This window comes from Pseudophryne corroboree, chromosome 8 (assembly GCF_028390025.1).
Source record: "Pseudophryne corroboree isolate aPseCor3 chromosome 8, aPseCor3.hap2, whole genome shotgun sequence".
NCBI classification, from domain to species: domain Eukaryota; kingdom Metazoa; phylum Chordata; class Amphibia; order Anura; family Myobatrachidae; genus Pseudophryne; species Pseudophryne corroboree.
This window is the reverse complement of record NC_086451.1, coordinates 110,284,036-110,306,558: the sequence shown is the minus strand read 5'-3', so window position 1 is coordinate 110,306,558 and position 22,523 is coordinate 110,284,036. Positions and strand designations below refer to the sequence as shown.

The following is a 22,523-nucleotide window of genomic DNA, read 5'->3' as shown; positions in this document are numbered from 1 at the left end:
TCTCTCTCTCTCTCTATATATATATATATATATATATATATATATATATATATACATACATATACACACACACACACACACACACACACACACACACACCTCAAAAAAATAAAGGGAACAGTAAAATAACACATCCTAGATCTGAATGAATAAAATATTCTTATTAAATACTTTGTTCTTTACATAGTTGAATGTGCTGACAACAAAATCACACAAAAATGATCAATGGAAATCAAATTTATTAACCCATGGAGGTCTGGATTTGGAGTCACCCTCAAAATTAAAGTGGAAAAACACACTACAGGCTGAGCCAACTTTGATGTAATGTCCTTAAAAAAGTCAAAATGAGGCTTTTTAGTGTGTGTGTCCTCCACGTGCCTGTATGACCTCCCTACAACGCCTGGGCATGCTCCTGATGAGGTGGCGGATGGTCTCCTCAGGGATCTCTTCCCAGACCTGGACTAAAGCATCCGCCAACTCCTGGACAGTCTGTGCTGCAATGGATGGAGCGAGACATGATGTCCCAGATGTGTTCAATTGGATTCAGGTCTGGGGAACGGGCGGGCCAGTCCATAGCATCAATGCCTTCATCTTGCAGTAACTGCTGACACACTCCAGCCACATGAGGTCTAGCATTGTCTTGCATTAGGAGGAACCCAGGGCCAACCGCACCAGCATATGGTCTCACAAGGGGTCTGAGGATCTCATCTCGGTACCTAATGGCAGCCAGGCTACCTCTGGCGAGCACATGGAGGGCTGTGCTGCCCCCCAAAGAAATGCCACCCCACACCATTACTGACCCACAACCAAACCGGTCATGCTGGAGGATGTTGCAGGCAGCAGAACATTCTCCTTGGCGTCTCCAGACTCTGTCACGTCTGTCACATGTGCTCAGTTAGAACCTGCTTTCATCTGTGAAGCACAGGGCGCCAGTGGCGAATTTGCCAATCTTGGTGTTCTCTGTCAAATGCCAAATGTCCTGCACGGTGTTGGGCTGTAAGCACAACCCCCACCTGTGGACGTCGGGCCCTCATACCACCCTCATGGAGTCTGTTTCTGATCGTTTGAGTAGACACATGCACATTTGTGGCTTGCTGGAGGTCATTTTGCAGGGCTCTGGCAGTGCTCCTCTTGTTCCTCATTGCACAAAGGCGGAGGTAGCGGTCCTGCTGCTGGGTTGTTGCCCTCCTACGGCCTCCTCCACGTCTCCTGATGTACTGGCCTGTCTCCTGGTAGCGCCCCCATGCTCTGGACACTACGCTGACAGACACAGCAAACCTTCTTGCCACAGCTCGCATTGATGTGCCATCCTGGATGAGCTGCACTACCTGAGCCACTTGTGTGGGTTGTAGAGAGTTCATACAGGCACGTGGAGGCCACACACACTATTGAGCCTCATTTTGACTTGTTTTAAGGACATTACATTAGAGTTGAATCAGCCTGTAGTGTGTTTTTCCACTTTAATTTTGAGGGTGACTCCAAATCCAGACCTCCATGGGTTAATAAATTTGATTTCCATTGATAATTTTTGTGTGATTTTGTTGTCAGCACATTCAACTATGTATAGAACAAAGTATTTAATAAGAATATTTCATTCATTCAGATCTAGGATTTGTTATTTATATACTGGTGGTCAGCAAAATTTTGCACTGTCCTCCTATATACTGCGCACAACTAAAACGTAGCACAGGTATGGATGGATAGTATACTTGACGACACAGAGGTAGAGCAATGGACTACTGTACCGTACTGCTATATATATGCTGGTGGTCAGCAAAATTCTGCACTGTCCTCCTACTATATACTCAATGCAGCACAGATATGGAGCGTTTTTCAGACAGCGAACGTAGATATTTGCAGCACACTGAGCACAGATATTTGCAGCACACTTGGCACAGAAACTGAGAGAACACAGCCACGTCCTCTCGCTATCATCTCCAAAGCACGAGTGAAAATGACGGCGACGCGCGGCTCCTTATATAGAATACGAATCTCGCGAGAATCCGACAGCGGGATGATGACGTTCAGGCGCGCTCGGGTTAACCGAGCAAGGCGGGAATGTCCGAGGCTGCCTCGGTACCGTGTAAAATGGGTGAAGTTCGGGGGGGGTGGGTTCGGATCCCGAGGAACTGAACCCGCTCATCTCTAATATATATAAGCAAAAGAATCAGCGGCATTCAGCAGACTTGATATAAAGTTAAAAAGTCTTTAATCCGGTCCTACGCCGTTTCGGGGACTGCGCCCCGTCTTCAGGGACAAATCAATTTGACTCATGATATGTAAGACATGTACTATTGATGGAACTGTATTTCTAAGCTGCTGCTTTGCATCAAAAAGTTTGTCATATCATTTAAAATGGCATAAAAACGTTTTTTGGATATTGAAGGAGTGCTGGTTTCTTCTACAACATAAGCCCCAGTTGGAGCCTCATGGTGTGGTAGTATCTAATATATATATATATATATATATATATATATATATATATATATATATATATATATATATATATATATATATATATTACAGAGTGCCACAAAGTGTACACAGAGTTGTACATATGTCCTGTTAGCACCCCCGTTGGTCGCTCACCTTACCATCGCTCACTCCTATTTTGTCTTTCCTGTCCTGTTTTGGTCCTAAGCTCTCTTGTAGTTCACTCTTCTTCCCTTTCCTTTTAGCGCCACCTGCAATCTCTTTATTGTTGCTCATCAATTAATTTTTCATACGCCTGCCACTCGCTAACCTCCTCTGATTGCTCCTTCTTAGGCCGTTTTGAGTTTTCATTTAAGATCCCCCCCTTCCTCGCATTTCTCTCACTCTCTGCCATGGATTCTATTTTCCATGTCTACTTGCGCTCTCCCTCTGCGCTCTATCCTCTCCTCTTCTGTTCATTTCCTAGAGTAGAGAGCTGCCAAGAGCAGATAGAATGAAATCTGGGGTGGCAGCTGCTGTGCCCCACAGTTACGTAGCAAGACTTTGAAGATGTTTCAACTTAAAGGAGCTGAGGGCTACAGGCTTAGCCAATTTCTGCAGGTTGCAAGAGCTTTGGCTTTCTGCCTTTTGAAGATGATCTGCTACAGCTCCTGCCACTGCCTAAAGCGTGCTAACACCAGCAGGAAGTGTTTTTCCTTTTTTTTTAAGAGTTCTTTTTTTCCTCTCTAGTTTTAGCACATCTCATATGTAAGTAGCACGTACTTTGTCAATGCCAAATGTGACGAGCTTTCCACTATATTGGCCCTGCCTGGAAGCTTTCACTGCAGTGATAGATGGCGAAGTACACGAGTGCCACTTTTCCAGACTGATTTATGGAGTCATATTTCACAGAGGCACGAGCGGCGGCCTCTGGAGAAACACTTATGGATTGCCAAAGACCAGAGCAGCTTCACTTCTGAAGGCCTTGCAGTCTTTTAAAGCCTCTGAAGCCATGACATCCACTGCAGAGCTGCATTCATTTGTCATGTGGGCAGCTATAGATCTGACCCAAGGAGAGGCTCCCAGCTCGGCCTGCGCGCAGCCTTTACATCTTCATATCGACTCCTATCTCTTGCTGATTCTTCTGGAATTGTCAGTGGAGGGCTGGCGCCGTATTGTCTTTCTTACAGTTCCAGAAAACATTAACAAAGTTTCTAGGAAAAGATGATTATGCATTTTCCCAGGTAGCCTAATAGATGTATTTAACAGTCATAGGTGTATTCACTTGGGCACTTTTCGCCTGTTAGGTTGAATTTACATTCGACCTATTCAATGCCCATGCCGTTCTTTCAACGGGTCAAAAAAATCTGGCACTTGAGAAAACCACAAGTATTGGTGACTTTGCCACTGATACGCGTACTTTGGCGAATTCGTGGGCGTTTTCGTCCGTTTTTGGGGCAATTTTCGCCCATGCCGGTTTGACAAAAAAAAAAGTGAAACTGCATGGGCGAAAATAGATTTTAAAAAAAAAACACAATTGAATGTCCTGTGTCGAATTACTGCCATTCGAAAAAATTGCAATTAATTGAATACCCCCCATAGGGTCATTATCCACCTGGGTGTCCTCTGCCAGACAATTTGCGTAATTTTTCCCCCCTAAATTTGTACAGCAAGCTTTTGTAATGGGTATAGTTGCTCCTCTATAAAATGTTTTGGTGTCACTATACTGTATATAAAGCAATACATGTGCTATATACACGATTTAAAAGACAGTAGAATTAATTGTACCATATTTATTTCTCACACATGACAATTTATGAGAAATGTGAACCAATAAACTACAGTATAGTCTACATATGCTTTCTGTTACAGAGATGAACCTCTTTTTGTTACCTGGACGCTTCTGTGATTTTTTTTTTTTGAAGGGGGGGGGGTCCCTAGGATACTGATTTTACGATGTATCTAATTATTACCAGGATGCAACGTGTGTAATTCTAATGGTTGAGAACTACTGTTCTATAGCAGCGATGCAAGTTCTGACATGGTAGTTCCCACTCTATTTGCGTTGCTGGGTTTATAGTCTACGGTCATTTTTTTTTTTTCTGTGGACGTTATCCCTGACGCATCTTTTATTCCTCCCGTACTTGGTGAAGCAGAGTTCATAGGGTGTTGCTAAATGATCTGCTATACCTTTCCTAGGCGAGTGTCACAGGTCATGCAATGGCAGGAGCTGCCAGGGTTACCCATCTTTCATTTGCTGTAACGTTGTGTGGGTAATGACTTAGCAGTGTGTTGTTAAGGGCTTAGACTGAGCTAATGAAAAACCCAGCAACATTAATATCTAATAATTTCACAGTAATAAGTAAGATCTAATAACCCCTCTCGTTAAGACAATCAATCAATATGAATATGTAAAGTCAATTTCTCATGGGCCGATAGATTCATTTTGCAATTGTAAAGCGCAATGGAATATATTAGCGTTATATGAGTAAATGTTAATGACGTTCCTATACTAATTAAAGGCGGCATTGCCTTGGCGGGGGAAGTGTGTTGGAGAGTTTCTTCGTTATATAAAGCAATGGTCCTTATTTGGCCAGTGCTAATCTTGTTGCAGAAAAGCTTAGGAAGTATTCCATCATCTTCCAGTGATATCTGACCTGTAGAGGTTTCATTGTAGAGTGACAGACTCTGCAAGATAGCAGATCCCTACTGTATGCAACACTGTTTGCTCTTTGCGGGGGCCCTTACATGTGTACAGTTAGGTCCAGATGTATCAAAGCTTGGAGAGAGAGAAAGTACTAACCACTCATCTCTGCCATTTTTTAAACAGCCTGTAAAAGATGCTGATTGGCTGGCACTTTCTCTTTCCAAGCTTTGCGAAATCCGGGTCTTGGTTTCCTACCAGCCCTCAGCAGTCCTATATTAGGTGGCACATCTGTATTACTCACAGCCTACACTTGCCTTGACACACACATTACCTATGTGAGAATGCCCAGGTGTAAGTGCACGTGCTTGAGATGCACACGGCTGTACAATGCCCGTGCTTTCGTGTGCACTGTCCTGCAGCATGTTCCGTGTGTCAAAACACATAACACATAACACATGCTCTGCAAACAGACTTGTACTTAGCTCTGCACCAGCCACAATGTGCTTCTGCATCCAGCCTGCGCAGCGATGATGAGACGGGGTGGCCACTGGCTACTCTCAAGGATGGGACAGTATATTACACTTCCCTTCAATCCAGCGAGTGGTTTAGAGCCCTATATGTTTTATCTTTTGGCAGGGTATTTGGCATAAATGAATAGTTAATGTCTGCGATGCTAACCTGGATTTACATTCTTTTACTAGGAAAGATAAACTGCTGATTAATTCAGTATAGAACTCAATTACAAAGTGAGCGTTTCTCTACGGGGACTCGTCACCCTGCAGACAACAGATGCTGAATTTATACCTCGGCTGCTTCTGTGCTGCAGTGAAATATTAACATGTTTCATTGCATGTGTGAGGTGCTTCTGGGGAAGCGGGTGTCTGCCTGCGTGGAGTGTGAGATCCCCACTCTGTCCCACAAGGAGCTGTAACCACGGCGTGTAAACAGACTGATTGCAGTAGGCTACAGCCGCCAGTGGCGCAGTATTGTGTTTATAGAGGCTGTATTTACATTGCGCTGTGTTCTGTTTGCTTTATGGTGATGTATTTGCATTAACATTTTTCATAGGTCCTCTGACCCGCTTTAAAATATGTAATATTGAGCAGGCTGAAGGCATCCAGTCCATAGGAGGGACATACAGCCCCCCTCCCCTCTTCTATATCATGTCGGCTGTAACACAGCTCTCCATATCCCCCTGTGTAAACTTAATTGCCCTCAGATAGAAACCAAGCTGATCCGCAGCTGTAAGTGGTCATTTGGCAAACACAAGTCATTTATTATCATCCTGACAGAGCCCTGTGTCCTGTCACTTGGTCCCTCTTATAATTACCAGGTTTCAGTCTGCTAAAAGCAGTTTATTTTCTCACTGTACACCTACAGAAGCTGATTAACCCCTTGCTGGTCCTGCGCATTGCTGGTGACTTCAGGCTGGGTCTTTCTCCGCAGCATCAGTATCACATTAGTCAATATATCACATTTTCTCTCTATATATAATCCTGCAATGTGTTCTTGTGAGCTTAATAAAATAATCTTTATGAAGTGGTAAGATGGCGACCTGTAATCGGGCGCTTTGGTTTCCAGACTGCCCAAGTGGTCAATCCTCTAAGGCATTTATTTAGTAGGCCACCAAAACGTTCATATTTTTCTTCTGTAATTCACATGTTCTTTATGGCACGGACATAATTGAAGCCTCCCCATTAACACCCAGTCAGCACTGTATTTACTGTATAATATTACCAGTGCTTAAGATGAATGTTGCTGGCAAATTACTGCACGGCCACCTGGCAGAAGGAGTTCTCTGCGTACTCCAGTGTTTACTGGCCTCTGCAAATGCTTCTAACCTGCCTATGGTAGAAGCACAACATCCACGGCAGCCCTCCTTCAATAGCTGAATCATAAAAGGCCCATCAAGGTAATCCATCAGCACCCGATCCTGCACAGAACCGCCTCACTCGTGACAGCCGGCTTAAAGCTAAGATTTAATACAGCCCCACGTCTGCCATCAAGCAGGCCTCGACAGTTTAAAGCTCATTCTCTAAATCTCTGCAGACTTTATGGCCAGCCGAGGGCCCATATAAAGTTTAATAGCATTACGGCACATAAATCATCTTTTAAAGATGCAGCTAGCAGCCTCCGATATTAAATGCAGACAATTGTGTGCGTTATAAATAATTTATCAAACACTATTTCGGATTGCCCATCCAGCCTGACATGTTTATTTTTGCCCTTACTGGAGTACTCCTTTGGCACTTCTTGAGAGAACCATTAGCGGTCAGTTTAATGAACTCTGGGGCTGTTCAGGCCACCACCAGCCGCATGCCACAGCTGCGGTGACTGATCTGGACCTCTCTCCTGCCTCCTCCAAGTGCCGGCCATTTGTCATCGGCTGGTAAATGGCTGCGCACATTGGAGCCCGGGGACACATTGTGTGATGCAGTGATGGAAGCAAACAGATAGCTCTATAAAGAGCTGCTTGTCACAGCTGACTCGTCTTACCGTACATCACTCTTATTGTAATCTCATTTAAGAAGCAGCACAGACCCAAGGGGAACATATTCCCAGGTACTTTGGACTTTGCAGCTGTAAACTACTCACAGGCCCAGTTATTTTCTCCAAAACTTTCTCCTCTTTAATTACATGCATGCCATTTGTCTGTAAGAGGCGAGGAATAGTGATGTGCAGGCAGCTCCTACCTGTATGCAAATAGCAGGACTTTGCTGGTTAGGTATTGCTACAATCCAGTGCTGGTCTAAAGCTTATGTGAAACGATATCAAATGTAGTTTGTATGGTGAAAAATGTGGTGTATGTACAGTATGTACAGTGTGTGTGTGTGTGTGTGTATATATATATATATATATATATACATATATACATATATATATATATATATATATATATATATATATATATATATATATATACACACATACACACACACATATACAGATGGGTCCATGTTTATCTTGACCTTTAATAGGATTAACTGAGACTGGGCAGTTGGACTTAATCCCCTGCTATAGTGACTTAATCCCCTGCTGTATTGTTCTCTGTATTGTATTGCAGCTGAGTACACTAGATGAAGGGTTTATGTTAATCAACCATGTTGTGCCTAGGCGCAGCAAACTACCCAAGATAACCGTGGACCCATCTGTATATTACCAGCAGGTCAATATGACAGCAAAACAACATAACAGTAATGTCTGCACTGGCGGATGTGCATGCCCACATTTGAATTGCTCTATCAGGCACCATCATTTGGCCGCTGATGCGCAATATACTTGAATCCCCCCATAGAGGTGAGGAGCAGAGTTAGCCGTTTATTATATAGGATACACACACAGTAGTAAACCCAGCGTGCCCTCCAAAGAAAGTTCAGATAACATCACATCAGCACTTGTGTACATACATATTGTACAACTTATTAAAGGTGTAGGTCCAACATTTTGTTTTTTTTAAACCAGTGGTTCTCAAACTGTGTGCCGTGGCACCTTGGGGTGCTTCGGGACATTTGCAGGGGTGCCCTGGGGTGGTGGGCCAGGACCAAGTCAAATTATTTATGGTCCATGTAATAGGCGAAAAGCAGCGCTGGTGGCTGCCAGTCATAAAATGTGGACAAACAGAAGCAACTGTTGTCAAGGATGGCATATACACAAAATTTACTTAATTTAATACAGGTTGAGTATCCCTTATCCAAAATGCTTTGGACCAGAGGTATTTTGGATATCGGATTTTTCCGTATTTTGGAATAATTGCATACCATAATGAGATATCATAGCGATGGGACCTAAGTCTAAGCACAGAATGCATTTATGTTACATATACACCTTATACACACAGCCTGAAGGTCATTTTAGCCAATATTTTTTATAACTTTGTGCATTAAACAAAGTGTGTGTACATTCACACAATTCATTTATGTTTCATATACATCTTATGCACACAGCCTGAAAGTCATTTAATACAATATTTTTAATAACTGAGTATTAAACAAAGTTTGTGTACATTGAGCCATCAAAAAACAAAGGTTTCACTATCTCAGTCTCTCTCAAAAAAGTCCGTATTTCGGAATATTTGGATATGGGATACTCGACCTGTATTTCTTTCTAAATTTCTCAATAAGAAACCTTTGGCCTAGGGGTGCCGTGAAAATAATTCTGATCCTCTAGGGCGCCGTGATTCAATAAAGTTTGAGAACCACTTTTTTAAACCTTCGTCAGGGATCCCTGTATGCAAATAGAAGTACTAGGTATCGCTATAATGCAGCGCCAGATTTTATTTTATTTTCCAATAAAAGCCTTGCATAAGTTGTACAATATGTATGTACATGAGTGATGCTGCTGTGATGTTTATATACATACATATGTGTGTATATATGTATAATAAATTATTTACTGTATACAGAGTAATGTTGACTATGCAGTATATTAGTAATTGTTCAACTGTAAATGTAAAATAAACCCAAGTTACCGTACCTTGAACAGCGCTGCCTAGACGGCGTTTCTGCCTCCCGTTTGGTGACTTGTAAGGCTTTCAATTGCAACGTGTTTTTAGGTTTGGGTGCTGTGGTTTGGTAGTTAAACAATTTAAAAATAGTTGTGAATATTTCCACAGGTTTCCTCCTAGGAGGGGAGTTACTCTGGGTGTGGCAGCACAGAAAAGTAGCTTCAGGGATACTGGCACTAGGAAAGCTCGGGATTGAAAAACGGTCAATCCTGGGATACCAGGGATTGGCTAGGGGAAAAAAAGGAAACAAAAAACCTCTTCCCCCTCAAGGTCTGGCTGTCAGCGGGTCTGGGCGGCGGGCGGTGGGTGCGGGCAATCCGGCTTGAGCTGTGCTGTGCAGCATGACCACTAACGCATCACGCTGCGCAGTGCACACAGCCGGGGGCAGGCCAGCGTCTGAGCCATATGCTGAACCAACTTAGATGCTGCCCAGCTTTAAAAATAGCAAGGGCCTGAATCCCAGGATTGGAAGCTCCAATCCCCATTTTTGGGATTGGGCACCCTAACTGGCACATAGGTCAACATTTACTTAAGTTATTTTTAATTGCAAAACTTTTTGAAGTTTGGCTATACAGGTTGAGTATCCCATATCCAAATATTCCGAAATACGGAATTTTTTGAGTGAGTCAGAAATAGTGAAACCTTTGTTTTCTGATGGCTCAATGTACACAAACTTTGTTTAATACACAAAGTTATAAAAAATATTGTATTAAATGACCTTCAGGCTGTGTGTATAAGGTGTATATGAAACATAAATGAATTGTGTGAATGTAGACACACTTTGTTTAATGCACAAAGTTATAAAAAATATTGTATTAAATGACCTTCAGGCTGTGTGTACAAGGTGTATATGTAACATAAATGCATTATGTGCTTAGATTTAGGTCCTATCACCATGATATCTCATTATGGTATGCAATTATTCCAAAATACAGAAAAATCCGATATCCAAAATACTTCTGGTCCCAAGCATTTTGGATAAGGGATACTCAACCTGTATAATTAAACCTAAATAAGTCAATATATAAAAACTAAATTCTTAACTTGAAATGTATTCTTTTCTATTAAACCATCGTCCCTGAAGCATTTAAGAAAGTCCATGTTATCTAAAGGAACCAGCAAACAGGAAGCGCTTTGCAGGAGCAGTCTGAATACCAGGCTGCAACGTGTGTGAGCGATGTTATCTTGTAGCAGAGACTAGCAGAATACACTCTATCAGAGGGTGGATGGTGTTCTAATGATAAAAGCACAGCAGAGTTTCATACATAGCGACAGAATTCATGAAGAGTAATGCTACTTTCTAGTGGATCAATACCATCTCCTGACAATAATGATCACATCTGGTGCTTCAGACATCAATGTAGCTACATAAAAAGTGCATGAATGATTCACACACACATTTGTTACCTACAAATAACAGATTAGGGTACCTAATGGGCCCTACACACTTAGTGATTACACTGAAAGATAAGAACGATCTGGTTGTTAATGTACGAGATATCGTTCATATATTTCATTGTGTATGCATCAACGTGGCCCCTTGCTCATTCATCGTTGGTGCCAGGTCATTCATACAAGCATGCCAGTATGGACAATCTCGTCCATATTAGCATGCAGGGCTCTGGGGCCGCGTGACGGGGGAGTGAAGAATCTTCACTCAACCACCCCCACCCCCCGTGTCGACAGTCGGCCATTGGGCACCTCGCGATAATACCCAGTGTGTAGGGTCCTTAAGACATGTTATTTATTATAAGGTGTTTGGAGAGATTAATATCTGCTGTTTTCATCCTAGTGTACATTGTGGAATTCTTTAAGATCAGTAACCTATATACAGTATGTTCTCTCACTGTTTAATAGTTCAATCACTTTTTAAACAAGGGACCTGAACGTGTAATGGCACTGTATTGGGATGTGTACGGATAGAGCGAGTAATGGCACTGTACTGGGATGTGTACGGAGAGGGCGAGTAATGGCACTGTACTGGGATGTGTACGGAGAGAGCGAGTAATGGCACTGTATTGGGATGTGTACGGAGAGGGCGAGTAATGGCACTGTACTGGGATGTGTACGGAGAGGGCGAGTAATGGCACTGTACTGGGATGTGTACGGAGAGAGCAATGGCACTGTACTGGGATGTGTACGGAGAGGGCGAGTAATGGCACTGTATTGGGATGTGTACGGAGAGAGCGAGTAATGGCACTGTACTGGCATGTGTACGGAGAGGGCGAGTAATGGCACTGTACTGGGATGTGTACGGAGAGAGCGAGTAATGGCACTGTACTGGGATGTGTACGGAGAGAGCGAGTAATGGCACTGTATTGGGATGTGTACGGAGAGAGCGAGTAATGGCACTGTACTGGGATGTGTACGGAGAGAGCGAGTAATGGCACTGTACTGGGATGTGTATGGAGAGAGCGAGTAATGGCACTGTACTGGGATGTGTACGGAGAGGGCGAGTAATGGCACTGTATTGGGATGTGTACGGAGAGAGCGAGTAATGGCACTGTACTGGCATGTGTACGGAGAGGGCGAGTAATGGCACTGTACTGGGATGTGTACGGAGAGAGCGAGTAATGGCACTGTACTGGGATGTGTACGGAGAGAGCGAGTAATGGCACTGTACTGGGATGTGTACGGAGAGAGCGAGTAATGGCACTGTATTGGGATGTGTACGGAGAGAGCGAGTAATGGCACTGTACTGGGATGTGTACGGAGAGAGCGAGTAATGGCACTGTACTGTGATGTGTACGGAGAGAGCGAGTAATGGCACTGTACTGGGATGTGTACGGAGAGAGCGAGTAATGGCACTGTACTAGGATGTGTACGGAGAGGGCGAGTAATGGCACTGTACTGGGATGTGTACGGAGAGAGCGAGTAATGGCACTGTACTGGGATGTGTACGGAGAGAGCGAGTAATGGCACTGTACTGGGATGTGTAGGGAGAGGGCGAGTAATGGCACTGTACTGGGATGTGTATGGAGAGAGCGAGTAATGGCACTGCACTGGGATGTGTACGGAGAGAGCGAGTAATGGCACTGTACTGGGATGTGTATGGAGAGGGCGAGTAATGGCACTGTACTGGGATGTGTATGGAGAGGGCGAGTAATGGCACTGTACTGGGATGTGTATGGAGAGGGCGAGTAATGGCACTGTACTGGGATGTGTATGGAGAGAGCGAGTAATGGCACTGTACTGGGATGTGTATGGAGAGGGCGAGTAATGGCACTGTACGGAGAGAGCAAGTAATGGCACTGTACTGGGATGTGTACGGAGAGGGCGAGTAATGGCACTGTACTGGGATGTGTACGGAGAGGGCGAGTAATGGCACTGTACTGGGATGTGTACGGAGAGAGCGAGTAATGGCACTGTACTGGGATGTGTACGGAGAGAGCGAGTAATGGCACTGTACTGGGATGTGTAGGGAGAGGGCGAGTAATGGCACTGTACTGGGATGTGTATGGAGAGAGCGAGTAATGGCACTGCACTGGGATGTGTACGGAGAGAGCGAGTAATGGCACTGTACTGGGATGTGTATGGAGAGGGCGAGTAATGGCACTGTACGGAGAGAGCGAGTAATGGCACTGTACTGGGATGTGTATGGAGAGGGCGAGTAATGGCACTGTACTGGGATGTGTATGGAGAGGGCGAGTAATGGCACTGTACTGGGATGTGTATGGAGAGGGCGAGTAATGGCACTGTACTGGGATGTGTATGGAGAGAGCGAGTAATGGCACTGTACTGGGATGTGTATGGAGAGGGCGAGTAATGGCACTGTACGGAGAGAGCAAGTAATGGCACTGTACTGGGATGTGTACGGAGAGGGCGAGTAATGGCACTGTACTGGGATGTGTACGGAGAGGGCGAGTAATGGCACTGTACTGGGATGTGTACGGAGAGGGCGAGTAATGGCACTGCACTGGGATGTGTACGGAGAGGGCGAGTAATGGCACTGCACTGGGATGTGTACGGAGAGAGCGAGTAATGGCACTGTACTGGGATGTGTACGGAGAGAGCGAGTAATGGCACTGTACTGGGATGTGTACGGAGAGGGCGAGTAATGGCACTGTATTGGGATGTGTACGGAGAGAGCGAGTAATGGCACTGTACTGGGATGTGTACGGAGAGAGCGAGTAATGGCACTGTACTGGGATGTGTACGGAGAGAGCGAGTAATGGCACTGTACTGGGATGTGTACGGAGAGAGCGAGTAATGGCACTGTACTGGGATGTGTACGGAGAGAGCGAGTAATGGCACTGTACTGGGATGTGTACGGAGAGAGCGAGTAATGGCACTGTACTGGGATGTGTACGGAGAGAGCGAGTAATGGCACTGTACTGGGATGTGTACGGAGAGAGCGAGTAATGGCACTGTACTGTGATGTGTACGGAGAGGGCGAGTAATGGCACTGTACTTGGATGTGTACGGAGAGGGCGAGTAATGGCACTGCACTGGGATGTGTACGGAGAGGGCGAGTAATGGCACTGCACTGGGATGTGTACGGAGAGGGCGAGTAATGGCACTGTACTGGGATGTGTACGGAGAGGGCGAGTAATGGCACTGCACTGGGATGTGTACGGAGAGGGCGAGTAATGGCACTGTACTGGGATGTGTACGGAGAGGGCGAGTAATGGCACTGCACTGGGATGTGTACGGAGAGGGCGAGTAATGGCACTGCACTGGGATGTGTACGGAGAGAGCGAGTAATGGCACTGTACTGGGATGTGTACGGAGAGAGCGAGTAATGGCACTGTATTGGGATGTGTACGGAGAGAGCGAGTAATGGCACTGTACTGGGATGTGTACGGAGAGAGCGAGTAATGGCACTGTACTGGGATGTGTACGGAGAGAGCGAGTAATGGCACTGTACTGGGATGTGTACGGAGAGGGCGAGTAATGGCACTGTACTGGGATGTGTACGGAGAGAGCGAGTAATGGCACTGTACTGGGATGTGTACGGAGAGGGCGAGTAATGGCACTGTACTGGGATGTGTACGGAGAGGGCGAGTAATGGCACTGTACTGGGATGTGTACGGAGAGGGCGAGTAATGGCACTGTACTGGGATGTGTACGGAGAGAGCGAGTAATGGCACTGTACTGGGATGTGTAGGAGAGAGCGAGTAATGGCACTGTACTGGGATGTGTATGGAGAGGGCGAGTAATGGCACTGTACGGAGAGAGCGAGTAATGGCACTGTACTGGGATGTGTATGGAGAGAGCGAGTAATGGCACTGTATTGGGATGTGTAAGGAGAGAGCGAGTAATGGCACTGTACTGGGATGTGTACGGAGAGAGCGAGTAATGGCACTGTACTGGGATGTGTACGGAGAGGGCGAGTAATGGCACTGTACTGGGATGTGTATGGAGAGGGCGAGTAATGGCACTGTACTGGGATGTGTATGGAGAGGGCGAGTAATGGCACTGTACTGGGATGTGTATGGAGAGGGCGAGTAATGGCACTGTACGGAGAGAGCGAGTAATGGCACTGTACTGGGATGTGTATGGAGAGGGCGAGTAATGGCACTGTACTGGGATGTGTATGGAGAGAGCGAGTAATGGCACTGTATTGGGATGTGTAAGGAGAGAGCGAGTAATGGCACTGTACTGGGATGTGTACGGAGAGAGCGAGTAATGGCACTGTACTGGGATGTGTACGGAGAGGGCGAGTAATGGCACTGTACTGGGATGTGTATGGAGAGGGCGAGTAATGGCACTGTACTGGGATGTGTATGGAGAGGGCGAGTAATGGCACTGTACTGGGATGTGTATGGAGAGGGCGAGTAATGGCACTGTACGGAGAGAGCGAGTAATGGCACTGTACTGGGATGTGTACGGAGAGAGCGAGTAATGGCACTGTACTGGGATGTGTACGGAGAGGGCGAGTAATGGCACTGTACTGGGATGTGTATGGAGAGAGCGAGTAATGGCACTGTACGGAGAGAGCAAGTAATGGCACTGTACTGGGATGTGTATGGAGAGGGCGAGTAATGGCACTGTACTGGGATGTGTACGGAGAGAGCGAGTAATGGCACTGTACTGGGATGTGTACGGAGAGAGCGAGTAATGGCACTGTACTGGGATGTGTAGGAGAGAGCGAGTAATGGCACTGTACTGGGATGTGTATGGAGAGAGCGAGTAATGGCACTGTACTGGGATGTGTACGGAGAGAGCGAGTAATGGCACTGTACTGGGATGTGTACGGAGAGGGCGAGTAATGGCACTGTACTGGGATGTGTATGGAGAGGGCGAGTAATGGCACTGTACTGGGATGTGTATGGAGAGGGCGAGTAATGGCACTGTACTGGGATGTGTATGGAGAGGGCGGGTAATGGCACTGTACGGAGAGAGCGAGTAATGGCACTGTACTGGGATGTGTATGGAGAGGGCGAGTAATGGCACTGTACTGGGATGTGTATGGAGAGAGCGAGTAATGGCACTGTATTGGGATGTGTAAGGAGAGAGCGAGTAATGGCACTGTACTGGGATGTGTACGGAGAGGGCGAGTAATGGCACTGTACTGGGATGTGTATGGAGAGGGCGAGTAATGGCACTGTACTGGGATGTGTATGGAGAGGGCGAGTAATGGCACTGTACTGGGATGTGTATGGAGAGGGCGAGTAATGGCACTGTACGGAGAGAGCGAGTAATGGCACTGTACTGGGATGTGTACGGAGAGAGCGAGTAATGGCACTGTACTGGGATGTGTACGGAGAGGGCGAGTAATGGCACTGTACTGGGATGTGTATGGAGAGAGCGAGTAATGGCACTGTACGGAGAGAGCGAGTAATGGCACTGTACTGGGATGTGTACGGAGAGAGCGAGTAATGGCACTGTACTGGGATGTGTACGGAGAGAGCGAGTAATGGCACTGTACTGGGATGTGTACGGAGAGAGCGAGTAATGGCACTGTACTGGGATGTGTATGGAGAGAGCGAGTAATGGCACTGTATTGGGATGTGTACGGAGAGGGCGAGTAATGGCACTGTACTGGGTTGTGTACGGAGAGGGCGAGTAATGGCACTGTACTGGGATGTGTATGGAGAGAGCGAGTAATGGCACTGTACGGAGAGAGCGAGTAATGGCACTGTACTGGGATGTGTACGGAGAGAGCGAGTAATGGCACTGTACTGGGATGTGTACGGAGAGAGCGAGTAATGGCACTGTATTGGGATGTGTACGGAGAGAGCGAGTAATGGCACTGTACTGGGATGTGTACGGAGAGAGCGAGTAATGGCACTGTACTGGGATGTGTAGGAGAGAGCGAGTAATGGCACTGTACGGAGAGAGCGAGTAATGGCACTGTACTGGGATGTGTACGGAGAGAGCGAGTAATGGCACTGTACTGGGATGTGTACGGAGAGAGCGAGTAATGGCACTGTACTGGGATGTGTATGGAGAGAGCGAGTAATGGCACTGTACTGGGATGTGTATGGAGAGGGCGAGTAATGGCACTGTACGGAGAGAGCAAGTAATGGCACTGTACTGGGATGTGTATGGAGAGGGCGAGTAATGGCACTGTACTGGGATGTGTACGGAGAGAGCGAGTAATGGCACTGTACTGGGATGTGTACGGAGAGAGCGAGTAATGGCACTGTACTGGGATGTGTAGGAGAGAGCGAGTAATGGCACTGTACTGGGATGTGTATGGAGAGAGCGAGTAATGGCACTGTACTGGGATGTGTACGGAGAGAGCGAGTAATGGCACTGTACTGGGATGTGTACGGAGAGGGCGAGTAATGGCACTGTACTGGGATGTGTATGGAGAGGGCGAGTAATGGCACTGTACTGGGATGTGTATGGAGAGGGCGAGTAATGGCACTGTACTGGGATGTGTATGGAGAGGGCGGGTAATGGCACTGTACGGAGAGAGCGAGTAATGGCACTGTACTGGGATGTGTATGGAGAGGGCGAGTAATGGCACTGTACTGGGATGTGTATGGAGAGAGCGAGTAATGGCACTGTATTGGGATGTGTAAGGAGAGAGCGAGTAATGGCACTGTACTGGGATGTGTACGGAGAGGGCGAGTAATGGCACTGTACTGGGATGTGTATGGAGAGGGCGAGTAATGGCACTGTACTGGGATGTGTATGGAGAGGGCGAGTAATGGCACTGTACTGGGATGTGTATGGAGAGGGCGAGTAATGGCACTGTACGGAGAGAGCGAGTAATGGCACTGTACTGGGATGTGTACGGAGAGAGCGAGTAATGGCACTGTACTGGGATGTGTACGGAGAGGGCGAGTAATGGCACTGTACTGGGATGTGTATGGAGAGAGCGAGTAATGGCACTGTACGGAGAGAGCGAGTAATGGCACTGTACTGGGATGTGTACGGAGAGAGCGAGTAATGGCACTGTACTGGGATGTGTACGGAGAGAGCGAGTAATGGCACTGTACTGGGATGTGTACGGAGAGAGCGAGTAATGGCACTGTACTGGGATGTGTATGGAGAGAGCGAGTAATGGCACTGTATTGGGATGTGTACGGAGAGGGCGAGTAATGGCACTGTACTGGGTTGTGTACGGAGAGGGCGAGTAATGGCACTGTACTGGGATGTGTATGGAGAGAGCGAGTAATGGCACTGTACGGAGAGAGCGAGTAATGGCACTGTACTGGGATGTGTATGGAGAGAGCGAGTAATGGCACTGTACTGGGATGTGTACGGAGAGAGCGAGTAATGGCACTGTATTGGGATGTGTACGGAGAGAGCGAGTAATGGCACTGTACTGGGATGTGTACGGAGAGAGCGAGTAATGGCACTGTACTGGGATGTGTAGGAGAGAGTGAGTAATGGCACTGTACGGAGAGAGCGAGTAATGGCACTGTACTGGGATGTGTACGGAGAGAGCGAGTAATGGCACTGTACTGGGATGTGTACGGAGAGAGCGAGTAATGGCACTGTACTGGGATGTGTACGGAGAGAGCGAGTAATGGCACTGTACTGGGAGGTGTAGGAGAGAGCGAGTAATGGCACTGTACTGGGATGTGTACGGAGAGAGCGAGTAATGGCACTGTACTGGGATGTGTACGGAGAGAGCGAGTAATGGCACTGTATTGGGATGTGTAAGGAGAGAGCGAGTAATGGCACTGTATTGGGATGTGTACGGAGAGGGCGAGTAATGGCACTGTATTGGGATGTGTATGGAGAGAGCGAGTAACGGCACTGTACTGGGATGTGTACGGAGAGAGCGAGTAATGGCACTGTACTGGGATGTGTACGGAGAGAGCGAGTAATGGCACTGTACTGGGATGTGTAGGAGAGAGCGAGTAATGGCACTGTATTGGGATGTGTAAGGAGAGAGCGAGTAATGGCACTGTATTGGGATGTGTACGGAGAGGGCGAGTAATGGCACTGTATTGGGATGTGTAAGGAGAGAGCGAGTAATGGCACTGTATTGGGATGTGTACGGAGAGGGCGAGTAATGGCACTGTACTGGGATGTGTACGGAGAGAGCGAGTAATGGCACTGTATTGGGATGTGTACGGAGAGGGCGAGTAATGGCACTGTACTGGGATGTGTATGGAGAGAGCGAGTAACGGCACTGTACTGGGATGTGTATGGAGAGAGCGAGTAATGGCACTGTACTGGGATGTGTATGGAGAGGGCGAGTAATGGCACTGTACGGAGAGAGCGAGTAATGGCACTGTACTGGGATGTGTACGGAGAGAGCAAGTAATGGCACTGTACTGGGATGTGTACGGAGAGAGCGAGTAATGGCACTGTACTGGGATGTGTACGGAGAGGGCGAGTAATGGCACTGTACTGGGATGTGTACGGAGAGAGCGAGTAATGGCACTGTACTGGGATGTGTACGGAGAGAGCGAGTAATGGCACTGTACTGGGATGTGTAGGAGAGAGCGAGTAATGGCACTGTATTGGGATGTGTAAGGAGAGAGCGAGTAATGGCACTGTATTGGGATGTGTACGGAGAGGGCGAGTAATGGCACTGTATTGGGATGTGTAAGGAGAGAGCGAGTAATGGCACTGTATTGGGATGTGTACGGAGAGGGCGAGTAATGGCACTGTACTGGGAGGTGTACGGAGAGGGCGAGTAATGGCACTGTACTGGGATGTGTACGGAGAGAGCGAGTAATGGCACTGTATTGGGATGTGTACGGAGAGGGCGAGTAATGGCACTGTACTGGGATGTGTATGGAGAGAGCGAGTAACGGCACTGTACTGGGATGTGTATGGAGAGAGCGAGTAATGGCACTGTACTGGGATGTGTATGGAGAGGGCGAGTAATGGCACTGTACGGAGAGAGCGAGTAATGGCACTGTACTGGGATGTGTACGGAGAGAGCAAGTAATGGCACTGTACTGGGATGTGTACGGAGAGAGCGAGTAATGGCACTGTACTGGGATGTGTACGGAGAGGGCGAGTAATGGCACTGTACTGGGATGTGTACGGAGAGAGCGAGTAATGGCACTGTACTGGGATGTGTATGGAGAGAGCGAGTAATGGCACTGTACTGGGATGTGTATGGAGAGGGCGAGTAATGGCACTGTACTGGGATGTGTATGGAGAGGGCGAGTAATGGCACTGTACGGAGAGGGCGAGTAATGGCACTGTACTGGGATGTGTACGGAGAGAGCGAGTAATGGCACTGTACTGGGATGTGTACGGAGAGAGCGAGTAATGGCACTGTACTGGGATGTGTACGGAGAGGGCGAGTAATGGCACTGTACGGAGAGGGCGAGTAATGGCACTGTACTGGGAGGTGTACGGAGAGGGCGAGTAATGGCACTGTACTGGGATGTGTACGGAGAGGGCGAGTAATGGCACTACTGGGATGTGTACGGAGAGGGTGAGTAATGGCACTGTACTGGGATGTGTACGGAGAGGGCGAGTAATGGCACTGTACGGAGAGGGCGAGTAATGGCACTGTACGGAGAGGGCGAGTAATGGCACTGTACGGAGAGGGCGAGTAATGGCACTACTGGGATGTGTACGGAGAGGGTGAGTAATGGCACTGTACTGGGATGTGTATGGAGAGAGCGAGTAATGGCACTGTACTGGGATGTGTATGGAGAGGGCGAGTAATGGCACTGTACTGGGATGTGTATGGAGAGGGCGAGTAATGGCACTGTACGGAGAGGGCGAGTAATGGCACTGTACTGGGATGTGTACGGAGAGAGCGAGTAATGGCACTGTACTGGGATGTGTACGGAGAGAGCGAGTAATGGCACTGTACTGGGATGTGTACGGAGAGAGCGAGTAATGGCACTGTACTGGGATGTGTACGGAGAGAGCGAGTAATGGCACTGTACTGGGATGTGTACGGAGAGGGCGAGTAATGGCACTACTGGGATGTGTACGGAGAGGGTGAGTAATGGCACTGTACTGGGATGTGTACGGAGAGAGCGAGTAATGGCACTGTACTGGGATGTGTACGGAGAGGGCGAGTAATGGCACTACTGGGATGTGTACGGAGAGGGTGAGTAATGGCACTGTACTGGGATGTGTACGGAGAGGGCGAGTAATGGCACTGTACGGAGAGGGCGAGTAATGGCACTGTACTGGGAGGTGTACGGAGAGGGCGAGTAATGGCACTGTACTGGGAGGTGTACGGAGAGGGCGAGTAATGGCACTGTACTGGGAGGTGTACGGAGAGGGCGAGTAATGGCACTGTACTGGGATGTGTACGGAGAGGGCGAGTAATGGCACTGTACTGGGATGTGTACGGAGAGGGCGAGTAATGGCACTGTACGGAGAGGGCGAGTAATGGCACTGTACTGGGAGGTGTATGGAGAGAGCGAGTAATGGCACTGTACTGGGAGGTGTATGGAGAGAGTGAGTAATGGCACTGTACTGGGAGGTGTATGGAGAGAGTGAGTAACGGCACTGTACTGGGAGGTGTATGGAGAGAGCGAGTAATGGCACTGTACTGGGATGTGTATGGAGAGGGCGAGTAATGGCACTGTACTGGGATGTGTACGGAGAGGGCGAGTAATGGCACTGTACTGGGATGTGTACGGAGAGGGCGAGTAATGGCACTGTACTGGGATGTGTACGGAGAGAGTGAGTAACGGCACTGTACTGGGAGGTGTATGGAGAGAGTGAGTAACGGCACTGTACTGGGATTGGCACGGAGTGAGAGCAATGGCACTAGGAAGGGCACGGACAGTGACACAGTACAAGAGACGCATGTTTTGTACTTGCAGGAGGAAGCCGCCAAAGAGTTAGTACGAGATGCTATTGCTTCTGGGATCTTTAATGACTTAGGTTCGGGAAGCAACATTGATCTGTGTGTGATCACAAAGAACAAAGTGGATTACATTCGTCCTTATGAATTGGCCAACAAAAAGGGAGTGAGGTGAGTGTACCAAGTCCTACTTACTGTCCTGCCTCAGATGACCTACAGCCATCTCCTCTTAGATCTATTCATTAGCAGCAGTTCACACTGAACCAGAATGGCTTTTGTTTTACAGGACCGGAAACTACAAGTACAAGAAAGGTACAACAGGCGTTCTATTGGAAAAGATTACCCATTTCAACCTGGATGTGTTGGATGAAAATGTGCAAACTATGGATATTTCCTAAGGTCACACTCGTGCTGTGGTGTTGCCGCATCTCTGTATTTGTAGTAAATATCAACATGTGTTAAGCTTTTATCCTTGATGATTTAATTACAAAAAGGAATAAAATATGACTTGTCTTTTCACTTGAATTAGTGTATTGTGTGTTTGTAGAGCAGAGTTACAGGTAAAGTAGCCGCCGTCCCAGAAGTGGAGACATCGCTAGTGTCTGTCTGACGTGGATACACGCATATAACTACAATTAATAACACTAGTCAACAAGGTTTAAGCAACATGAATGAAACCTGACATTTTCTGATAACTTGTATCTGCTGATTCAGCATATGACACTGATTGTTCTATCGTGTCACATCATATTTTTTAGTTAAAGGCAAATAGATCTTTAAAAAATGCTTAAAAATTTATGATTTGGTCTGGAATCAAA

General features: G+C 47.1%; 1 protein-coding gene across 1 annotated transcript in view; it reads left to right on the top strand.

The window, feature by feature from the left end:
* Positions 1–22,230, top strand: part of PSMB7 (proteasome 20S subunit beta 7) — a 161,903-nt gene extending 139,673 nt beyond the window's left edge. Inside the window, exons 7-8 of the mRNA XM_063935582.1 lie at positions 21,725–21,876; positions 21,992–22,230. Coding sequence (XP_063791652.1) covers positions 21,725–21,876; positions 21,992–22,103 — 264 coding nt within the window. The 3' untranslated portion in view covers positions 22,104–22,230. The remainder of the gene's footprint in view (positions 1–21,724; positions 21,877–21,991) is intronic.
* Positions 22,231–22,523: the final 293 nt, after the last annotated feature.